This window comes from Mobula birostris, chromosome 5 (assembly GCF_030028105.1).
Source record: "Mobula birostris isolate sMobBir1 chromosome 5, sMobBir1.hap1, whole genome shotgun sequence".
NCBI classification, from domain to species: Eukaryota; Metazoa; Chordata; class Chondrichthyes; order Myliobatiformes; family Myliobatidae; genus Mobula; species Mobula birostris.
Window position 1 is genome coordinate 117,238,823 of NC_092374.1, and position 22,614 is coordinate 117,261,436.

Sequence of the window (22,614 nt, forward strand, 5' to 3'; positions counted from 1 at the left end):
ACAGGTCCTTCGGCCCATCTAATCCATGCTGAACTGTTAATCTGCCTAGTCCCATCAACATACATTTGGACCATAGCTCTCCATATCCCTTCTATCACAAACCTATCCAAATTTTTCTTAAAAATGAAATCGAACACACATCTACCACTTCTGCTGGTAGCCCATTCCGTACTCTGACCACCATCTGAGTGAAGAAGTTTCCCCTCATGTCCTCCTTAAACATTTTACCTCTTACACTTAGCCCCTGACCTCTAGTTCTACTCACAACCAATTTTAGTGGAAGAAGCTTGTACTGTATTTATTGTATCTATACCCCTCATAATTTTGTATACCTCTTCCAATTTTCCCTCATTTGTCTATGCTCTAGGGAACGTATTCAACCTTTTCCTATAACTTAGGTCCTCAAGTCCTGACAACATCCTTGTAAGTTTTCCCTGCACTCCATCAAAACTTATTGACATATCTCCTGTAGGCAGGTGACTAAAACTGCACACAAGATTCCAAATTAGGTCTCACCAACATCTTATATAACTTAGCATCCCAACTTCTGTATTCAATAGCCTGATCTATGAGAAGTAATGTGTCAAAAACTTTCTTTACAACCCTATTTAACTGTGATGCCACTTTCAATGAAGTACAGATCTGTACTCCCAGATCTCTCTTTTTCTACCACACTCCTCAATGTGCTACCCTGATTTGTCCTCCCAAAATGCAATACTTCACATTTGTCTGCATTAAATTCTACCTGCTCTATTTCAGCCCATTTTCCAGCTTGTTCAGATGCCACTGCAAATTTTGATAATCTTCCATTCTGTCTACTCTACCCATAATCTTGGTGCTATCCACAAATTTGCTGGTCCTGTTTTCCACATTGTCATCTAGATTGTTGATATGACAAACAACAGCTAACCCAGCACTGATCTCTATGGCACTCCACTAGGCACAGGCCTCCAGTCAGAGAGGCAACCATCTATACCCCTCTCTGACTTCTCCCACAAAGTCAATTTCTAATCCAATTTACTATCTCATCTTGAAAGCTGACCAAATGAACTTCTTGAACAACCTCCCATGTGGGACCTTGTCAGATGCCTTGCTAAGGTCCATGTAGACAACATCCACTGCCTTGCCTTCATCCATTTTACTGGTAACTTCCTCAAACAACTCTATAAGTTTGGTTAGACATGACCTATCACACATGAAGCCATGCTGAGTATCCATAATCGGTCACCGTCTATACAAATATTTATATATCCCATCTTTTCAAATACCTTCCAATAACTTGCTCATTATTAATGTCAGGCTCACCAACCTATAATTTCCTGCCTTATTCTTACAGCCTTTCTTAAACAACAGAACAACATTAGCTAACCGTGGCTAAGGGTGTTTTAAATATCTCTGCTAGGGCCCCTACAATTTCTGTACTAGTCTTCCACGGGGTCCAAGGGGAAATCTCCTTAGGCCCTGGGGATTTATCCACCCTAATTTTCTTCAAGACAGCAAAATGCTCCTCCTCTGTAATCTGTATATGGTTCATGACCTCAATACTGCTTTACCTCACTTCAACAGACTCTGTGTCCATCTCAAAAGTAAATCTAGATGCAATTAATTCATTTAAGATCTCTCCAGCTCTTTTGGATCCATGTTAGATGACCACTCTGATCTACCAGAAGACCAATTTTGTCCCTTGCTAAGCTTTGCTCTTGATATACACATCTGTAAAAGCCCTATGGATTCTCCTTCACCATGTCTTCAAGGGCAACCGCATGCCTTCTTTTAGCCCTCCTGATTTCCTTTTTAAATGTTCTCTTGTGTTTCTAATAAACCTCAAGTTTCCCATTTGTTCCTACCTTCCTATACTGTACATGTTATGCACCTTCTTTCTCTTCTTAATCAGGGACTCAATATCTCTCGAAAACCAAGGTTCCTTAAACCTGAATACTTTCATTTTATTCTGACAAGAACATTCAAACTCTGTACTCTCAAAAGCTTACTTTCGAAGGCCTCCCATTTGCCAAGTACACCTTTGCTAAATAACCTGTCCCAATCCACACTTGCCAGATCATTTCTGATAACATCAAAATTGGCCTTTCTCCAATTTAGAATCTCAATCCGAGGACTAGACTTATCCTTCTCCATAATTATCTTGAAACTAATGACGTTATGATCACTAGTTACAAAGTATTTTCCTACACAAACTTCTGCCATCTGTCCTGTCTCATTATTTTGTCTCCTTGGCTGTTATACAAAAGGCTTTGAACCTTTAAGATGTTCATGGAAACACTGCACGGCCATTAAACTGAGGTTTCTAACTTCCTTCATATAAGCAAAGAGAATTATTGGGGTCTGAAGATATCCGTGGCTGTGGCAATAAAATTCTCAACCAAGAACCCACCATACGGCAATAGAATTTACTGAGCATAAAATATCAATGCATGGTCATAAAAATCCTGGTAATAAGCAAGGCTCACTAATATAGTCATATATTCTGCTTAGACATATATCATTCTAATGGAACTAAAAATTATCTGACACGAAAGAAACCATTTAAACTATTTTAGTTACCTTGTTCACAGTTTTCCTCATCACTGCCATCTAGACAATCAGTCTCTCCATCGCAGTGCCATCTGACAGGAATACAGTGGCCATGCTTACACTGGAACTGATCCTCCTTACATTTAATTACACAGTCTTTCTGTTAATATAAATCATATGCAAGATTTAATGTAATAATGTTTGTCACCAATGCCATATGGCTAATTACAAAGGAGTCAAAGTTATTAAAGTATGATGCTAATTATCTGTTGTAAATTTGGAGATGACAGCATTAAGGGCAGATAAAATTTAGAGTGACTTAGTAAGTCAGACAACATCATTGACTTGCAACATTTATTTATAACAATACTCATAATTTTTATTAAAGGAAGTATGTTTGTATAGCAGACTAGATATTATCAGGGACCACATATTTAATTTTAATACGTAATCGCATTTAGTTATCTGCAACACACCAGCATTAACAGGGTCTAAATCATATCTCTGGGAAGGTCTGTCAAAATCCATGGTCATGATCTTTCAAATAGAATCACTAAAGTCTTCTAGCCATTTTAACAGTTAATGATTAATCAATTAATTGCAATGTTCAATATCTCAAAATTGTCAGGACAAAATTGTTCTTGCCAGGATTGCTGCAGTTTATCCAAAATATCCATTCAGATCCCAATGGCAATTGTATCATCTGGGATTGAACTACATAAAATTATTAAAGTCATTGAGGACAAATGTTCTAAACTAATATGCTGTATAGTTGATGCAGTCTACATGAGCTTTTGACAAAGCCCTACAAGGAATGCTAGTCCAGAAACCTAGAGTCCAAATAATAAATAATCCCCCATGACAAGATGACAAACTGAGTAAAGAGTGATTTGGTAGAATGGTTTCTGTAATTGGAAGACTGAGACCAATGATGTACTGAAGGATCATTATGAGATATTTACTATTTCTTATGAATATAACCAGTTTGGATCTGAATGTAGAAGGAATGATGAGCAAGTCTGCAGGTTGGTGGTGATGATGCTAAAAGTCTTAGCTTGTAGAATGTAGGATGTAGAATGGCTTCAGATTCTTGGATAATTGGGATCTCTTCTGGGGGAAGCATGACCTGTTCAAAATGGACAGGTTACACCTGAACCCAAAGGGGACCAATATCCTGGCGGGAAAGTTTAGTAGAGCTGTTAGGGAGGGTTTAAACTAATTCGGCAGGGGGATGGGAACCGGAATGATAGAGCAGAGGAAGGGGAAAACAGAAATAAATCTAAGATAGTGAGCAGTAAAGATGTCAGGAAAGACAGGCAGGTGACGGGGCAAATTTGTAGCCACTGGGATGAGTTGCAGTGCAATAAAGTTGCAGTGAAATCAAAGCGAAAAGTACCAAATACTGGTCTTAAGGTGTTATACTTAAATGCACGCAGTATAAGGAATAAGGTGGATGATCTTGTCATACAGCTACAGATTGGCAGGTATGATATCGTGGCCATCACTGAGACGTGGCTAAAGGATGCATGTCTCTGGGAGCTGAACGTCCAAGGATACACAGTGTATCGGAAGAATAGGAAGGTAGGCAGAGGGGGAGGCATGGCTTTATTAGTAAGAAATGATATTAAATCATTAGGAAGAGGTGATATAGGATCGGAAGGTACAGAATCTTTATGGGTTGAGCTAAGAAATCACAGGGGTAAAAGGACCCTGATAGCAGTTATTTATAGGCCTCCAAACAGCTGCAGGGATGTGGACTACAAATTACAACAGGAAATAGAAAAGGCTTGTCAGAAGGGCAGCGTTATGATAATTGTGGGGGATTTTAACATGCGAGTGGATTGGGAAAATCAGGTTGGCACTGAGAGAGAATTTGTAGAATGTCTGCGAGATGGCTTTTTAGAACAGCTTGTTGTTGAGCCCACTAGGGGATTGGCTGTACTGGATTGGGTATGGTGTAATGAATCGGAGTTGATTAGAGAGATTGAGGTGAAGGAACCCTTAGTAGACAGTGATCATAACATGATTGAGTTCACTGTGAAATTTGAAAAAGAGAAGCTGAAATCTGATGTGTCGGTGTTTCAGTGGAGTAAAGGAAATTACAGTGGTATGAGAGAGGAACTGGCCAAAGTTGACTGGAAAGGGACACTGGAGGGAAAGATGGCAGAGTAGCAGTGGCTGGAGTTTATGCGAGAAGTGTGGAAGGTGCAAGACAGGTATATTCCAAAAAAGAAGAAATTTTCGAATGGAAATAGGATGTAACCGTGGTTGACAAGAGAAGTCAAAGCCAAAGTTAAAACAAAGGAGAGGGCATACAAGGAAGCAAAAATTAGTGGGAAGACAGAGGATTGGGAAGTTTTTAAAAGCTTACAAAAGGAAACTAAGATGGTCATTAAGAGGGAAAAGATTAACTATGAAAGGAAGCTAGCACATAATATCAAAGAGGATACTAAAAGCTTTTTCAAGTACATAAAGAGTAAAAGACAGGTGAGAATAGATGTAGGACCAATAGAAAATGATGCTGGAAAAGTTGTAATGGGAGATAAGGAGATGGTGGAGGAACTGAATGAGTATTTTGCATCAGTCTTCACTGAGGAAGACATCAGCAGTATACCAGACACTCAAGGGTAGCAGGGAAGAGGAGTGTGCGCAGTCACAATTATGACAGAGAAAGTACTCCGGAAGCTGAATAGTCTAAAGGTAGATAAATCTCCCGGACCAGATGGAATGCACCCTCCTGTTCTGAAGGAAGTAGCTGTGGAGATTACGGAGGTATTGGCTATGATCTTTCAAAAGTTGATAGATTCTGGCATGGTTCTGGAGGACTGGAAGATTGTAAATGTCACTCCACTATTTAAGAAGGGGGCAAGGAAGCAAAAAGGAAATTAAAGACCTGCTAGCTTGACATCGGTGGTTGGGAATTTGTTGGAGTCGATTGTCAAGGATGAAGTTACAGAGTACCTGGAGGCATATGACAAGATAGGCAGAACTCAGCATGGATTCCTTAAAGGAAAATCCTGCCTGACAAACCTATTACAATTTTTTGAGGAAATTACCAGTAGGCTAGACAAGGGAGATGCAGTGGATATTGTATATTTGGATTTTCAGAAGGCCTTTGAGAAGGTGCCACACATGAGGCTACTTAACAAGATAAGAACCCATGGAATTACGGGAAAGTTACATACGTGGATACAGCGTTGGCTGATTGGCAGGAAACAGAGAGTGGGAATAAAGGGATCCTATTCTGGTTGGCTGCCGCTTACAAGTGGTGTTCCACAGGGGTCTGTGTTGGGGCCGCCTCTTTTTACATTGTACATCAACGATTTGGATTATGGAATAGGTGGCTTTGTGGCTAAGTTTGCTGACGATACAAAGATAGGTGGAGGGGCCGGTAGTGCTGAGGAAACAGAGAGTCTGCAGTGAGACTTGGACAGATTGGAAGAATGGGCACGGAAGTGGCAAATGAAATACAATTTTGGAAAGTGTATGGTTATGCACTTTGGCAGAAGAAATAAATAAGCAGACTATTATTTAAGTGGGGAAAGAATTCAAAGTTCTGAGATGCAACAGGACTTGGGAGTCCTCATACGGGACACCCTTAAGGTTAACCTCCAGGTTGAGTTGGTGGTGAAGAAGGCGAATGCAATGTTGGCATTCATTTCTAGAGGAATAGAGTATAGGAGCAGGAATATGATGTTGAGGCTCTATAAGGCGCTGGTGAGACCTCACTTGGAGTACTGTGGGCAGTTTTGGTCTCCTTTTTTAAGAAAGGATGTGCTGACATTGGAGAGGTTACAGAGAAGATTCACTAGAACGATTCCGGGAATGAGAGGTTTAACATATGAGGAACGTTTGTCCGCTCTTGGACTGTATTCCTTGGAGTTTAGAAGTATGAGGGGAGACCTCATAGAAATATTTTGAATGTTGAAAGGCATGGACAGAATGGATGTGGCAAAGTTGTTTCCCATGATTGGGGAGTCTAGTATGAGAGGGTATGATTTAAGGATTGAAGGGTGCCCATTCAGAACAGAAATGCGAAGAAATTCTTTTAGTCAGAGGGTGGTGAATCTATGGAATTTGTTGCCACGGGCAGCAGTGGAGGCCAAGTCATTGGGTGTATTTAAGGCAGAGATTGATAGGTATCTGAGTAGCCAGGGCATCAAAGGTTATGGTGAGAAGGCAGGGGAGTGGGACTAAATTGGAGAATGGATCAGCTGATGATAAAATGGTGGAGTAGACTCGATGGGCCGAATGGCCAACTTCTGCTCCTTTATATTATGTCTTATGGTCTTATGGTTATTGATTAGCTGCAATGGCATATAGGGAATTTAACCATGTGTGAGGTGATGCATTTTGGGAGGTCAAAAAGAATAGGTTGTGTACCTAGAATGATCGGACCTGGGAACAGGGCAAGCCTCCTTCTCTGGATTCAGAAGCAGGTCCAGCCACAAAGTGAAGGTCAGATGCATCCACTTCAGTTTGGTCAGTGAAGCTGGTCTGAGCCATAAGGCTGTACTCTATGGAAGACCAGTCATTGGTAACTATGATCTAGCCCAAGGTCTTAGGTTGCTGGGGAAACAGCAACTTCTCCACAACTATCAGGTGCTTGAACCAGCCCACATTCTATTTCTGCAACGGAGCACTATAGGCTACCTCTTGTACAATCATAGTCTTATTTCTGATCGTACCGAAACAAAGACAATCTTTTCTCTCTCTCATTGTCTTGTATAAATTATATTCTGTATACTGTCTGTACCTGTAAACCTGTGATGCTGCTGCAAGCAAGTTCTTCTACTGGAGCTGGACCTCTCTATACCCATGCAAATGGTAACAAACTAGTATTGGTGAGGGTGAAAATGTGATATACTGAAACTGTAGCAGAGATAACTTTCAGTTAGAGGCTAAAACGAAAGCTGATTTTTTTTTTGCATTGACACTTGAGGAAGATGATTAACAGACGTACTAAAAAGTGAGTACATTTTCTATAGAATAAATATGAAGAACCTCTCACCAATGGATTGCAAGCCGGCATTCAGAGAACACAGATTCAAGGTTATATGCGAAAGAATTAAAGGAGATAGGAGAGAAAATAATTGTAGCAAACTGTCATAATATGGAAATCATTGCTTGTATGTTTAGTGGAAACAGATTTTGTAACAGTTTTCATGAGGGAATGGGACATACACTCGGAAGAAAATGTAGAACAGTGGGGGAAAGTACAAATATGTGAGATTAACTGTAATACTTTGTCAAAGGACTTGCACAGGTACAGTGATCTGAACAGTTTGTACTCAATGAATTGACTTTCAAACCCATTGTATCTAAAGTACAGGGTATGAAGGATTACAGATTTTCACCTCCAGCCACATTGAAAAAATAGTTTGATTTTAAAACTTTTACACAAAAAACAAATGAAGGAAAATAATGCTCTGTGAATACTATGGCATTTCCATGGCTGTGTACGTTGACAAACAGTGCTACAAGATCAAAAAATCTGTCAGGATGCAGAGATCAATAGATAATTATCCAACCTACTCAAAGGGAAAAGACAAAATAATTTTTTAATGTTACTATAAACTATCCATCAACGTCTGATAATTCAGAAGATATTTGTACAGGTATTAAAGGAAATTCACATGTCTCCAGGGGTTCTTGCACAAAGATTTCAAGAACAGAAAAAGAAATCCCAAGCTACAAAGACTTCTTCAAAGAAATTATGGCAAGACTGACATGCCATATGTAGCATGTTGATGAGACTACATGATGACATGCAGCAGAGATCTAAATGGGAAGTAGGACTCGGTTACCACCTGCTATTCAATACCTGCTATCAAAATAACTATGTACACAGAGGAAAAATCAGGGCAAACAAAGCTGCACCACTCATAGAGACAGAATGAACTCCCAACTCCTTCCATACAGATGGGTCAGCAATGATGCATTGCTGTTTAATAATTTGTTTGCCTGGCCTTATAGCAGAGGTGTAGTATGAGGGGAAACTAATGATGAAGAAAAAATGTAAAGTAAGGAAAAAGGCAATATTTATTTAAGTAGAATTATTTTTTGTTGTTGCCACGTTCCATGAAGCTCCATGTTTTTGGCAATTATTAAAAAAATTTAAAGAATTTAGAGTTATGACATTTAACTTAACATTGGTGAGTAATTACTCTCAAAGATTTTTATGCTAGTCTTTTACATAATGATGTTGACAACAAGTCAATACTTCAGTAGGCTACATGGTGTACTGAATGTAGAGTTGTGTGGCTACCAATGATATTTCTGCTGAAGTGAAGAGTGGTAAAGATTTTATCTTAAGACAGAGAGTACATAATCATTAAAATAATCACTGCTGGGTTAGATTTCTACAGCTTTAATTCTGAAATTAAAAACAAGCAAATATATTCTTCATATTCAATTAAATTGTTATTTTAAAATAAAATCAGAAGGTATTTATTTGCTGATAAAATATTTTACCCATAAAACCAGTGTGAATTAACTTTACAAATTCTGAAATTGCTCAAGAGAGACAGCAGATGGCAGTCTTCCGCTGGCTATCTGCTAGATTCAACATTCAAGATTGTTCAATGTCGTTTCCAGTACACAAGAGTAAAGGAGAATGAAATATTGTCACTCAGGATCCGATTTAGCACAAAAAATACAATAAGATAAATAACACAATAACAATAAAAACACAATACTTATAAATACATAGGATAGCTTTGATAAAAGATTGAGTGTGTATTCATAAGGTGATAGTCACATGTTCATAAACAGATACACCTCCTGTGCTCCTTGATGGGGATATCCATGTTCACAGGGAATACCATAAACGCCAGCCATCCTGACTCCCAGGTCATCTTTAACATTCTTAAGCTGGAATTTGAGCTTCCTTATGGGTTAAAGGTGAAGATCAGGTGGATGCTCCCCTGGTGTCATGGATTCTTGATTACCTGACTGGCAGACCACAGTACGTGTGCTTGCAACACTGTGTGTCCAACAGAGTGATCAGCAGCACTGGGGCTCCACAGGGGACTGTCTTGTCTCCCTTTCTCTTCACCATTTACACCTCAGACTTCAACTACTGCACAGAGTCTTGTCATCTTCAGAAGTTTTCGGATGACTCTGCCATAGTTGGATGCATCAGCAAGGGAGATGAGGCTGAGTACAGGGCTATGGTAGGAAACTTCGTCACATGGTGCGAGCAGAATTATCTGCAGCTTAATGTGAAAAAGACTAAGGAGCTGATGGTAGACCTGAGGAGAGCTAAGGTACCGGTGACCCCTGTTTCCATCCAGGGGGTCAGTGTGGACATGGTGGAGGATTACAAATACCTGGGGATACGAATTGACAATAAACTGGACTGGTCAAAGAACACTGAGGCTGTCTACAAAATGGGTCAGAGCCATCTCTATTTCCTGAGGAGACTGAGGTCCTTTAACATCTGCCGGACGATGCTGAGGATATTCTACGAGTCTGTGGTGGCCAGTGCTATCATGTTTGCTGTTGTGTGCTGGGGCAGCAGGCAGAGGGTCGCAGACACCAACAGAATCAACAAACTTATTTGTAAGGCCAGTGATGTTGTGGGGATGGAACTGGACTCTCGCACGGTGGTGTCTGAAAAGAGGATGCTGTCTAAGTTGCATGCCATCTTGGTCAATGTCTCCCATCCACTACATAATGTACTGGGTGGGCACAGGAGTACATTCAGCCAGAGACTCACTCCACCGAGATGCAGCACAGAGTGTCATAGGAAGTCATTCCTGCCTGTGGCCATCAAACTTTACAACTCCTCCCTTGGAGGGTCAGACACCCTGTGCCGATAGGCTGGTCCTGGACTTATTTCATAATTTACTGGCATAATTTACGTATTACTATTTATGGTTCTATGACTATTTATTATTTATGGTGCAGCTGTAACGAAAACCAATTTCCCCCTGGGATCAATAAAGTATGACTATGACTATGACTATCTCATTCTAAGTACTGTAATTTGACGATAAACGAGGTGGTACAGCAGAAAACTTACTGAATGTGGACTAACCAAACAGGAGGGACGGATGACGGGGGTACATATCCCACCGGACTAGACATGCCGAGGCATCGTCCCTGATGAAGATGACAGAGTTCAGCATCAAAATGTCAGATAAATTCAATACCTGTACCTGGCTGGAAGCCTGAGAAGAGTTTATTCATCATATACACCAGGGAAGCACTAGATTCTTTTCCATGTTGGAGACATTACTAAAGATGAGGTTTCGGGGTACTTGGAGGCACATGATAAAGAAGGCCAAAATCAGCATGGTTTCCTTTAGGGGAAATCTTGTCTGACAAATCTGTTGAAATTCTTTGAGGAAATAACAAACAGGATAAACAAAGGAGAGTCAGTGGATGTTGCTTACTTGGATTTTCAGAAGGCCCTTGGCAAGATGCCCCATATGGGGCTGCTTAACAAGATAAGAGCTGATGCACCATCAATAACTCCAAAAGACTGGAAGTAGAGTAAATACTGAAAGGTTTTTATTAGCAGTAAGATGTGACCTCCACCATGCTGAGTATCTGCCCCTGGACTGAGAGGAGGAGTAATGGTGCAATGGCCTTTATACAGGAACTGTGGGAGGAGCCACAGGAGCTGTCAGCAGAGGGGCATGTCCAGACAGGTAACCCAGTTACAACATATATGTATGGTTTACCACAAGAGCCCACACTAATACAGGAAAGATAATAGCATGAATAGAAGATTGGCTGACTGACAGGAGGCAAAGAGTGGGAAAAAAGGGGGCTATTCTGCTTGGCTGTTGAGTGATTAGTGGTGTTCCACAGAGGCTGGTTTTGGGACTTCTTTTTTCTCACTATATGTCAATGATTTAGATGATGGAATTGATGCCTTTGTGGCTAAGTTTATGTCCTGTACTTTTAGTCATCTCTGATGAGGGGAAGAATTTTCTTCTGTCTATTCTATCTGATCCCTCATAATTTGTTATATACCTCAATCATATCCTCTCCTAACCTCCACTTTTCAGCACAAATAGACCTAGGTTTTTTAGTGTCTTCTGATATGTCATCTTGTAAATTGATAGCGGTGTACAATATGAAAAGAGGCATAGATCGAGTGGATAGTGAAATGGTTAATACAAAGGGTATTATTTTAAAGTGATCAGAGTTAAGTATGAGGGGGATGTCAGAGGTAATTTCTTTACACAGAGAGGAATGCCAGGGTGGTGGTAGAGACAGATATATTAATGACAGTTAAGAAACTCTTAAACAGGCACATGGATGATAGAAAAAATGGAGGGCTGCGTAGAAAGGAAGGGTTAGGTTGATTGTAGAGAAGGTTAAAAGGTTAGCACAACATTGTGGGTCGAAGGACCTGTAATGTTTTATGTTCTATAACTGAATCATTCCAGCACAGGTGATATCATGAGGTTTATCCTTTGCACCCTCTACGCTTTGCACCCGGCTGAGGGTGATCAACATTTCATAACATTGAATCATGAACTCCTTATTTTTGTCTTTAATGCCCTAATTCATTGTAATATTAATTGTATATTCAAGAATCACTAGAATCTAGAATGGTTTTGGAGGACAGGAAATTTTGCAAATGTCAATCTACTCTTTTAGAAGAATGAGCTTTTGGGGTACTTGCAAGTATATGAAAAATAGGCAAAGTCAGCATGGTTTCCTTAAGGGGAAATTTTATCTGAAAATTCTGGAGGAAATAACAAGCAGGATAGACAAAGAAGAGTCAGTGGATGTTATTTACTAAAGGCCTTTGGCAAGGGACTGCACATGAGGCTGCTTAACAAGATAAGAGCCCATGGTAATATAGGAAAGATACTAACATGTACAGAAGGTTGGCTGACTGGGAGGAGGTAAAGAGTGAGAAAAAAGGGGGCCATTCTAGTTGGCTGCCAGTGACTAGTGGTGCTGTACAGGGGTGGTGTTGGCAACACTTCTTTTCACGTTATATGTCAATGATTTGGATGATGGGATTATTCGCTTTGTGCCCAAGTTTGCAGATGATAGGACGGTAGATGGAGGGGCAAACAGAGTTGAGGAAGCACGGTATTTACAGAAGGACTTAGACAGATTTGGTGAATGAACAAACAAGTGTCATGCAGTTTGGTATAAAATCATAGACTATTCTCTAAATGGGGATAAAATTCAAAAATCAGAGGTGCAAAGTGAGTTGGGATCTTCGTGCAGGATTTCCTAAAGGTTAACATGCAGATTGAATCTGTGATTAGGAGGGCAGATGCAAAAGTGGCATTCATTTTGAAGGAGCTAGAATAGAGAAACAAGGATTTAATACTGAGGCTTTTAAGGCATTTATCAGACTGTACTTGGAGTAATGTGAGCAGTTTTGAGCCCTTTATCTGAGAAACAAAGAGAAGGTCAAAATGATTTGGGGAATGAAAAGTTTAACATACTAGCAGCACTTGATGGCTGTGGGCTTGTACATGCTATAGATTAGACAAATGGGGAGAGGGATCTCATTGAAACCTAATGAATAATGAAAGGCCTTAATAGAGTGGATATGGAGAGGATGTTTCCTATAGTGGTTGTCCAGGACTGGAGAACACAGCCTCATAATAGTAGGATGTCCATTTAGAATAGGGATGAGGAGGAACTTCTTTAGTCAGAGGGCAGTGAATATGTGGAAATCATTGCCACAGACGACTGTGGGGGCCAAATTGGTTATCTTTAAAGTGGTGTTTTATAGGTTCCTGTTTGGTAAGAATGACAAAGGTTATGGGAAGAAGGCAGAAGAATGGGTTTCGGGGGGATTATAAATCAGCCATGATGGAATAGCAGAGCAGACTTGATGGGATGAATTGCCTAATTCTGCCCCAACTGGTGTTATGCTCTGTCTGGCTCTCTTCAGCCTCCTCAGAAAGTAGAGTCAGTGGTGAGTTTTTCTGATTGTGTGGTTGCCAGCAGCAGACAGCTATATAGTTAGAGGAGGCCACATTTGTGGTGGAAGACTGAGGGAATCCAGAGGGAAAAGACTGAAGGGAGAGGCAGTTGAGAGAAGCTGAGATAGATAGTAAATATTCAGGCAATCTCTTGGGATTGTGGATAACTTGCTTTCCCTCCATTTTGTATGTATAAAGTAGAGCAACCGTTGCACATTAGCCACCATGCAAACTTGACAGAATGAGAAACAAGGAACTCCAAGTTGAGTTGTGCTGCACAGACTTAGTCCACACACGTCCTTGTACAAGCATCCATATGGATGCATTCAAACACATCCATACATGCTGTTTAAGCATGCAAATGCCCAGACACAAATGTACATGATCTTCCTCAAAGCCTCTTCCTACACCAAACTCCAAACTGCATGCTTTTCTGCCTCAGTCTCCCTACTGCTGAAGACTCACTGCCTGCCTTAGTTTCTCTCATGTGCATCTCTCTTCAGTTACTCCTTCTCTTCCTTCTGGATTCCCTCAGTCTTTCCCCACAAATCTAGCCTGCTCCCACTCTTTACCTACCAGCTGTTGGCAAACCTTTGAGTGTGAAACAATCCTTGGGTGCTGCTCTTCTCCGTCAGCAGGAAGACTCCATCACCTAGTCACAGCAACTACACTGAATAGTACAGACCCCCAGGCCTCATGTGGTGAACCTTGGAAGTCTTTTTAGCTGTCTATGCAATACTACCTGATGAGGCAGATCAGTATTCCTGTGATTCCAGGGGAAAGTCTGCATTGATCCCATCATTGGATATCCTAGCCAATGAAAGTGACTCCATGCTGTGGGAATGGGAGCAGGAGCACCTCCCCTCACCAGCACCCTCACTCAACACATACATCATTCCCAAACATACGAGGACAGTATCTCCATCATCTGACTTGAACCTAAACCCAGAGAGCCTCCACCTGTCCTTAAACCTATGAGGGCTCTGTCATCCCCTCTTGCTCAAACTTCAATGTTAAAAGTAACTTTATTATCAAAGTACCCGTATGTCACCATATATAATGCTGACATTCATTTTTCTGTGGGTATACAGGAAATCTATGGAATAATAACCATAACAGAAATAATGAAAGACCTCCCAACTAGGTTGTACAACCAGAGTGCAGAAGAAAACAAACTGAGCAAATACAAATCAAAGAAATAATAATAATAATAAATAAATAAGCAATAAATATCGAGAACATGAGATGAAGAGTCCTTGAAAGTGCGTCTATTGGTTGTGGGAACAAGGAATAAATGAAGTTATCCCCTTTAGTTCAAGAGCCTGATGGTTGAGAGGTAGTAACTGTTCGGAAACAGGTGGAGTAAGTCCTGAGGCTCTTGTACCTTCTTTCTGATGGCAGCAGTGAGAAGAGAGCATGTCCTGGTGGTGGGGCCCCCGATGATGGATGCTGCTTTCCTGCAGCAATGTTTCATGTAGATGTGCTCAGTGGTTGGGAGGGCTTTACCCGTGATGGACTGGGCCATATCCACTACTTTTCGTAGAACTTTTCATTCAAGGGCTTTGGTGTTTCCATAGAAGACTGTGATGCAGTCAGTGAATATAACCTCTACTACAAATCTACAGAAGCTCATCAAGGTTTTAAACAACATTCCAAATTTGCACAATCTCCTAAGGAAATGGAGGTGCTGCCCTGCTTTCTTAGCAATTGCACTTTTGTGCTGGGCCCAGGACAGGTCCTCCTAAACCCATGGGATCTCTGCCTCCCCTCCTGTACCTAGACAAATAGGGCCTCTGCCCAACACAATTTTCCAGACCCAGGGAGTTCACCCTCCTGTGCTGTCTCTTTATCTGTCTGAATATTGCAATAAGCAAAGTTAGAGTCTGTGTAGTGGAAAGCAGAGCACAGCTGAACAACTTCTGTTGCATTTACGTATGTTTAAGTATTGCTGTTAAGTGAAAATTTCTATTCCTTACAAAGAACCACTATTATTCTTGTTCCATTAATGCCCACAGGCAAACCATGTACCAATGCAGAGACTGGGGAAGCGTCAAGTCCAGTTTTCCATACAGAATGAATATTAGATAATACACATTAATAATAAGTTCTTTGGACAATGTTAAAGTTGATCTTATTGCTGTGGCACTGAGGATTATATGTCTGGAAATATCTGCCTTTTACTTTGTTTAATTCAAAAAGACATCTAGTTGATTTGAATTTGTTTTGCATGGAAACAGATTAACAATGATAGCAGCTGCTGGGTCAAAAATATTGATAAATTACCTGTGCACAGAATAAAGCAAACAATTTCTCCTACAGTTATTTGTAGTAGTACAGTTAGATAAATAATATTTTGAACATATATTGTATTTCTAGTACTGGAAACGCTCCAAATCATTTCAATGAGACATAGGGAAAAAATAATGTTACATATTGAGAGAATAATGACAATTGAAATACTATGACTTTTAAAACAGTACGAGAATGAGGGGTTCAGTCTGGCCAAGGCAACTAAAGTCTGCAACAAATACTAGAGGGAAAGTGGTAAGAGGTCAGGAGGTTTGAACACGTCACAGAAGATATAGAAGTGGAAGTGTTGTTGAGATAAGATGAAGACCAGAGATAGATTTAAACAAAGTGGTGAGAGACTGTATTATGCTGACATTCAAAAGTCCATGGGGTCCTGATAGACACACCACTGAAAACCAACTGCAGTCAGCAATTTTTTTTGTGTGCCATACTCTGCCAGAACCTCAGTGACCACTTTTTTTCCAAGTGGTTGTCCTGGAGAAAAGATTCTGTGATTGTTCCCCCACGTCCTTCTCACAGCACCAATTATTTTACGAGGCCGAGTTGCAAGCTTGACACTCAACCTGGCACGGATGGAAAGCGTGCCCAGGAGCGGCCCAACTGGATTCGAACTCGGGAACCTTTGCTCCGGAGTCCAGTGCTGATGTCACTGTGCCACCAGCCGGAACAGTCAGCAAATAGAGAGGCAAATAATATATTGGTCTGTTATGACAGCATTTGAGTACAGGGTACAAGTGTGTTACTGCAATTATACAGGCCCTTTGTGAGGTCACACCTTTGATAGTTTACATAAAATAAGCATGAATTTGCCATAGAGGAACACCAACAAAAATTTACTAGTTCAACGGTTCACAACTTTTTTTATGCCATGGACCAATACCAATAAGCAAGGAGTGTGTTGACCCTAGGTTGGGAACCCCTGCACTAGTCCAATTTCATGAAAAGCAGGTTTGCGATCTGAGTTGAGATTGAATAGACTAGGATGTAATTTTCTTGAATTTAGAAGAACGAGTGATCTGAGCAAAACTTTCCAAATGGTTATAGGATCCTGCAGGCTACATGCAGACATGCTTTCCCTGTTTGCAGAGTCTAGAACCAGTTATCTCAGTGTCAGAATAAAGAATAGGATATACAAGACTGAGAAGAGGAGGAATTTCTTCCTGCAAGGAGTGGTGAATTTTTTGAATTCTGTGCCCTAGAGAAATGGAGGCTTACTCATGGAGTTATACGTGGGGATAGAGCAAGGAAAATGTATTGATATAAAAGATGAAGTATGAATGGTAGTCAAGAGCAAAGGGCCAGATATCCTACACCTACCTCTGTTTCCTTTTTAAACGTCTGTTCTTAAATTTAGTATTCTGTAGGGTTAGAGAAGTTGCATCAATCGCTGAACTGATGGGAAAGAGGAATTAGTGTGGCAGTGTATAGGTGGCATCTTTAAAAGTGTTAATGTCTATAAAAAGCAGAGAGAGAGAGAGGGGACATTGAGAAATTTATTCTTAGTGGAAAAGAATGAGGATTTGCTGATGGAATGAAACATATCTTAGCAGAATAGGATCTGTTGTAGGGTGAAGGCATACATTTGGGGCCTGACCTTCAAATTAGAATGCCATTATCAGGGCATGAGAATATTATCTGAACAAGCTTGGACACAGTGTGGGCCCTAGTAAGGGCTTGAAATAGATGGCACACATTGTACCTAATACTTAATCATCTCTATTTGTCTCTAAAATGAAATAAACGGAGAATGAGCACTTACCTCATCTGAGCTATCAGAGCAATCATAATCTCCATCACATCTCCATCTGGCAGCAACACAACGGCCATTAGCACAGGTAAACTCATTCAGGGAGCATGAACGCAGTGCTGATAGATAATAAATAAGAAATTAAAATCTCTTAATTGCACAATCTGTTTCCTTCCAAGGATTTTGTTCTATCATTATACAAACTTGAATCAATTTAGTGGCCTGAATGCAAAGTGTTCTCATGTCACTCTAAGTTTTACAGATAATCTTAATGAAGTTTAATAATAATAACCACGACTTCAAACTAACCATGCAAAGGGTTCTGAAGCTATACAAAAATTCAGAGCTTTCTTTTCAAAAGCTGTGAAATACATGAATCAAACACTAGTTTTTTAAAAAAAAAGTGGACAGTGCAGAATTCAGTTCTGCCACTGTAAGGAGTTTGAATGTTGTCCCTGTGATCTTGTCAGTTTCCTCCGGTGCTCCAGTTTTCTCCCACATTCCAAAGGTATACCCGTTAGTAGATTTATTGGTCACGTGGGTATATTTGGGTGGTGCAGGCTCATTGGTCTGGAAGGACTTGTTATTGTTCTAAATCTCTAAATCACAATAAAACAAGATATATTATTGAGCAAAAGTCTTAGGCACATATACACACATATTTAGCTAGGGTGCCTAAGACTTGTGCAAAGTGCTGTGATAATTTTATGTATTGCACTCTACTACTGCTTCAAAGAAAAACAAATTTCATGACATGTAACTAATGACAAACCTGATTCTGATGTGGGTCTCTATTGTGAACTGATAGTGGGAAGGGGGCAGGGAGAGGGGAATCATGGTTAGGGAGAGGGGATTCATGGCTGGGAAAAGGGGAAGAGAAAATAGAGGGAGCGGGAGGTACCAGAGAGACATTCTGTAATGATCAATAAACCAATTGTTTGGAATGAAATGACTTTGCCTGGTGTCTCAGGGCTGGGTATATTTGTACCCACTGCATTCACCATTTCTGACACTCCTTCTCTGCCACCTGTCCCCACACCCATCCCCCAGTGCTTCTCCTTCACCATTCCCAATATTCTTTGCTCCTGCCAGGTTTACAAACTCGCTCTCCGCTCTGCATTGACAAATATGATACTGTACAAAAGTCTTAGGCACCATAGCAATATATATGTGTCTAAGACTTTGGCACAGTATTGTATGTCAAACACTTCAGGATGTTTGGACAAAAGCATGGGGGGATGTCAGAGGTATTTTTTTTTACACAGAGTGGCAGGTGCATGATGTCAGGGTGGCAGCAGAGACGCATACATTTAAGAGGCTCTTAGAGAGGCACATGAATGAAAGAAAAATGGAGGGCTATGCGGGAGGGGAGGGTTAGACTGAGTCTGGAGTAGGTTACAGAGTTGGCACTACATCATGGGCTGAGAGGCCTGCACTGTGCTGTACTGCTCTGTTCAAAGCCTAACACATCTTATCTGTGCCAGTGTAGCTGTTAATTTGTAAAGTTACATTTTGACTGGAAATGATTATTATTTGTCCGAAGAAAAACACCGAATTTGATAGAACACGGGAAATTCTGCAGATGCTGTTCTTTGCTTCATTTAATCATATACAGTAAACCAAAGTATTACTTATGCCATATCCACTTCTTGTATTTATATTGCAAGCAATGCCTCTAGAAACTAGTCATTTACTTTGGTGTTGCTAAATTTTGGGTGAATGACATATTGGTAAATATTTGACAAGTACATTCATTGGGACCTGTTCTTTGTAGATAACATACATTTGTCTCTCAATCACCAGATGAATCATGGATCAAGTTCTCTGACGCGTACACAAGCAAATCAATAAATATCACAGAACAGTTTTCCAGATACATGTATTAACATCTCACATAATTCCATGATAATGAAGCTTGGGGCAATGGGGATGATTTTTGCTTTCTTGTTTCAATCCCTATCAACTCACTTGGCCTTGACAGACAACAAAAAACCTTTACTATCTTAATTAATGGCCCCAGAACAACATGGTTGCTAACCCTGATCACATGTCTATTAGACTAATGCTCACTCTTCCTTTCAGTACACCTGTGAAAGCTGCATCATATGCTCCAAGAAAGAGCAAAGATTGAAAGAAAAAAATGACCTTAATAGACTTAAATAAAAAGTCCTGGAGCCTTTTGAGATTAACAGGTTACCAAAAAGATCCTTGTAAGAACTAGTCTACTGTCTATGTAACAATGCTGGTGACTCACAGGCTTTGCTGGTAGCATCTTGTTGACTGTCTGTCAAAGGCTATGCACAAAGGTCAATTTAAGAAATATAAATATCACTAAATAGCTAAGAAAAGATAAACTGGTCCTGATGGGATACATCCCAGAGTCCCCCGGTCCTGATGGGATGCATCCCAGGGTGCTGAAGGAATTGACGGATGTTATAGTAGACGAGTTGGTAATCATTTATCAAAACTCGTTAGACTCTGGGCAGGTCCCAGCAGACTGGAAGACAGGAAATGTCACGCCACTTTTTAAAAAAGGATGTAGGCAAAAGATGGGCAACTATAGGGCAGTTAGCTTAACATCTGCAGTCGGGAAAATGCTTGAAGCTGTCATTAAGGAAGAAATAGCGAAACACTTAGAAGGGAGTGGTTCCATTGGATTTAGAAAGGGTCTGTCCTGTTTGACAAACTTACTGGCGTTCTTTGAGGACATAATGAGTGCAGTGGATAGAGAGGAACAGGTGGATGTCGTATACTTGGATTTCCAGAAGGCGTTCGATAAGGTGCTGCACAAGAGAATTATAAATAAGTTTCGGATGCATAGAGTCGGAGGAAGTGTATTGTCATGGATAGTGGATTGGTTAACCGACAGAAGGCAGAGAGCTGGTATAAATGGGTGTTTCTCCGGTTGGCAGTCTGTGGTGAGTGGGGTGCCGCAAGGCTCGGTGCTGGGCCCACAGCTGTTTACCATTTACATTGATAATTTGGAAGAAGGGACTGAGTGTAGTGTAGCAAAATTTGCTGATGACACTAAACTGAGTGGAAAAGCAAATTGTACAGAGGATGTGGAGAGTCTGCAGAGGGATAGAGATAGGTTAAGTGAGTGGGCCAGGGTCTGGCAGATAGAATACAACGTTGGTAAATGCGAGATCATCCACTTTGGAAGGAGTAATAGAAGAGCAGATTATTATTTAAATGGTGAAAGATTGCAGCACGCTGTTGTGCAGAGAGACTTGGGAGTGCTTGTGCATGAATCGCAAAAAGTTGGCTTGCAGGTACAACAGGTTATTAAGAAGGCAAACAGAATGTTGGCCTTCATTGCGAGAGGGATTGAATTCAAGAGCAGGGATACTGGTGAGGCCGCACCTGGAGTACTGTGTGCAGTTCTGGTCTCCATACTTGAGGAAGGATATACTGGCTTTGGAAGCAGTGCAGAGGAAGTTCACCGGGTTGATTCCAGAGATGAAGGGGTTAACCTATGAGGAGAGATTGAGTCACCTGGGACTATACTCTCTGGAGTTTAGAAGAATGAGAGTGGACCTTATAGAAACATACAAAATTTTGAAAGGGATAGATAAGATAGAAGTAGGAAAGTTGTTTCCATTGGCATGTGAGACTAGAACTAGGGGACATTGCCTCAAGATTCAGGGGAGAAAATTTAGGACGAAGATGAGGAGAAACTATTTTTCCCAGAGAGTGGTGAATCTGTGGAATTCTCTGTCCAAGGAAGCAGTTGAGGCTTCTTCACTAAATATATTTAATAAACAGTTAGATAGATTTTTACATAGTAAGGAAATTAAGGGTTATGGGGAAAAGGGGGGTAGATGGAGATGAGTTTACGGACAGATCAGCCATGATCTTATTGAATGATGGAGCAGGTTCAATGGGCCGGATGGCCTACTCCTGCTCCTATTTCTTATGTTCTTATGTAAACATTTGATCGGAGGAGTGATGATAAGAGTTCACCACATTGGTAACTGGGATGGTGAATTTGTTGTCACTTGACTTCGTAAGGATGAGATATGATCTTATTGACCATTCCTATAGGGCTTGGCAGGATGTATGTACAGTTTGCTTTTCCTGAAGTAACTGTTATCAGGGGTTAAAGCTGCAAAATAATGGGTCAGCTGTTCAGGACACAGTTGAGAAAGTATGTCGTTCCTCGAAGGGTGGTAGATCTTGGGAATTTGTATCCAAAATGGGCAGTGAAACCTCAGTCTCTGAGTATATCTGAGATGGAGATTGATAGAATTTTTAGATATTAAGAAAATCAACAGAATGGGGTTAATGCAAAGAAGACATGCCAGGGCAAATAAATCATGCAGGCACAGGGTGCCAAATAGCCTATGTTTGTTTCTGTTTCTTATGTAAAAATGTAAGGGCAATGCCCTGATGTAGCAATCAGGTCAAAAAAGTTCTTAAAGAGTTCAACATTTACAAGGTTGAATGAGAGACTACTGCTTACAACCACACAATCTAGAAAAAAAAGGCTGGTGCAGTTGTTGCAGTGAGTCAGATGGCCAAGGGCAAGCCTGAAAATATGGAATGCTCCATCCTCTGTAGACAAAAGGAAATTTAGTCACAGTGAATAAATGTGCCACTCAAGCATCTGGCACTTTGCCCACAATGCACAATGGCTGACTGACTTTTTTACTTCTTTTATCTGTCAAAAAGTTTGATGACTTTCATCTAGTGAACCTCGCTGTGCAGAAATTAGACATTTTTTTCTTCACAGGAGTGAATATAATTCAGATGTAATTTTTGTTGTTGTAAATGCTTTGGGGTTTCCTGCTGGGAGGTACTACATAAATACAAGCTCATTACTTCTTTATGGTATCTTTTGTTATGACAAACAAATATGTTTTAAGAGCAATAAATGGACTTTCCTGATTATATAGAATACTGCCTTGCACCTCATTAACCAAAAGCAATCTATAATATGTTGCTACAGAACACAAATCAGATACCTTGAACTCATCTAAAATTTTTAAGCTGATATCCTAAATTGTACTATCTCATTAATTGAAAAAAATTATGCTTCCAATGAAGGCTCTTTATCCAGAAACATAACTGTTTCTCCTTCTATAGATGAGTGTTTCCAGCAATTTCTGTTTT

General features: G+C 40.4%; 1 protein-coding gene across 1 annotated transcript in view; it reads right to left on the reverse strand.

Moving 5' to 3' along the window:
• Window positions 1–22,614, reverse strand: part of LOC140197951 (low-density lipoprotein receptor-related protein 1-like) — a 2,495,129-nt gene that overhangs the window by 109,480 nt on the left and 2,363,035 nt on the right. The window contains exons 70-71 of the mRNA XM_072258609.1: window positions 17,515–17,621; window positions 2,563–2,692 (exon numbers count right to left, since the gene is read on the reverse strand). Coding sequence (XP_072114710.1) covers window positions 2,563–2,692; window positions 17,515–17,621 — 237 coding nt within the window. The remainder of the gene's footprint in view (window positions 1–2,562; window positions 2,693–17,514; window positions 17,622–22,614) is intronic.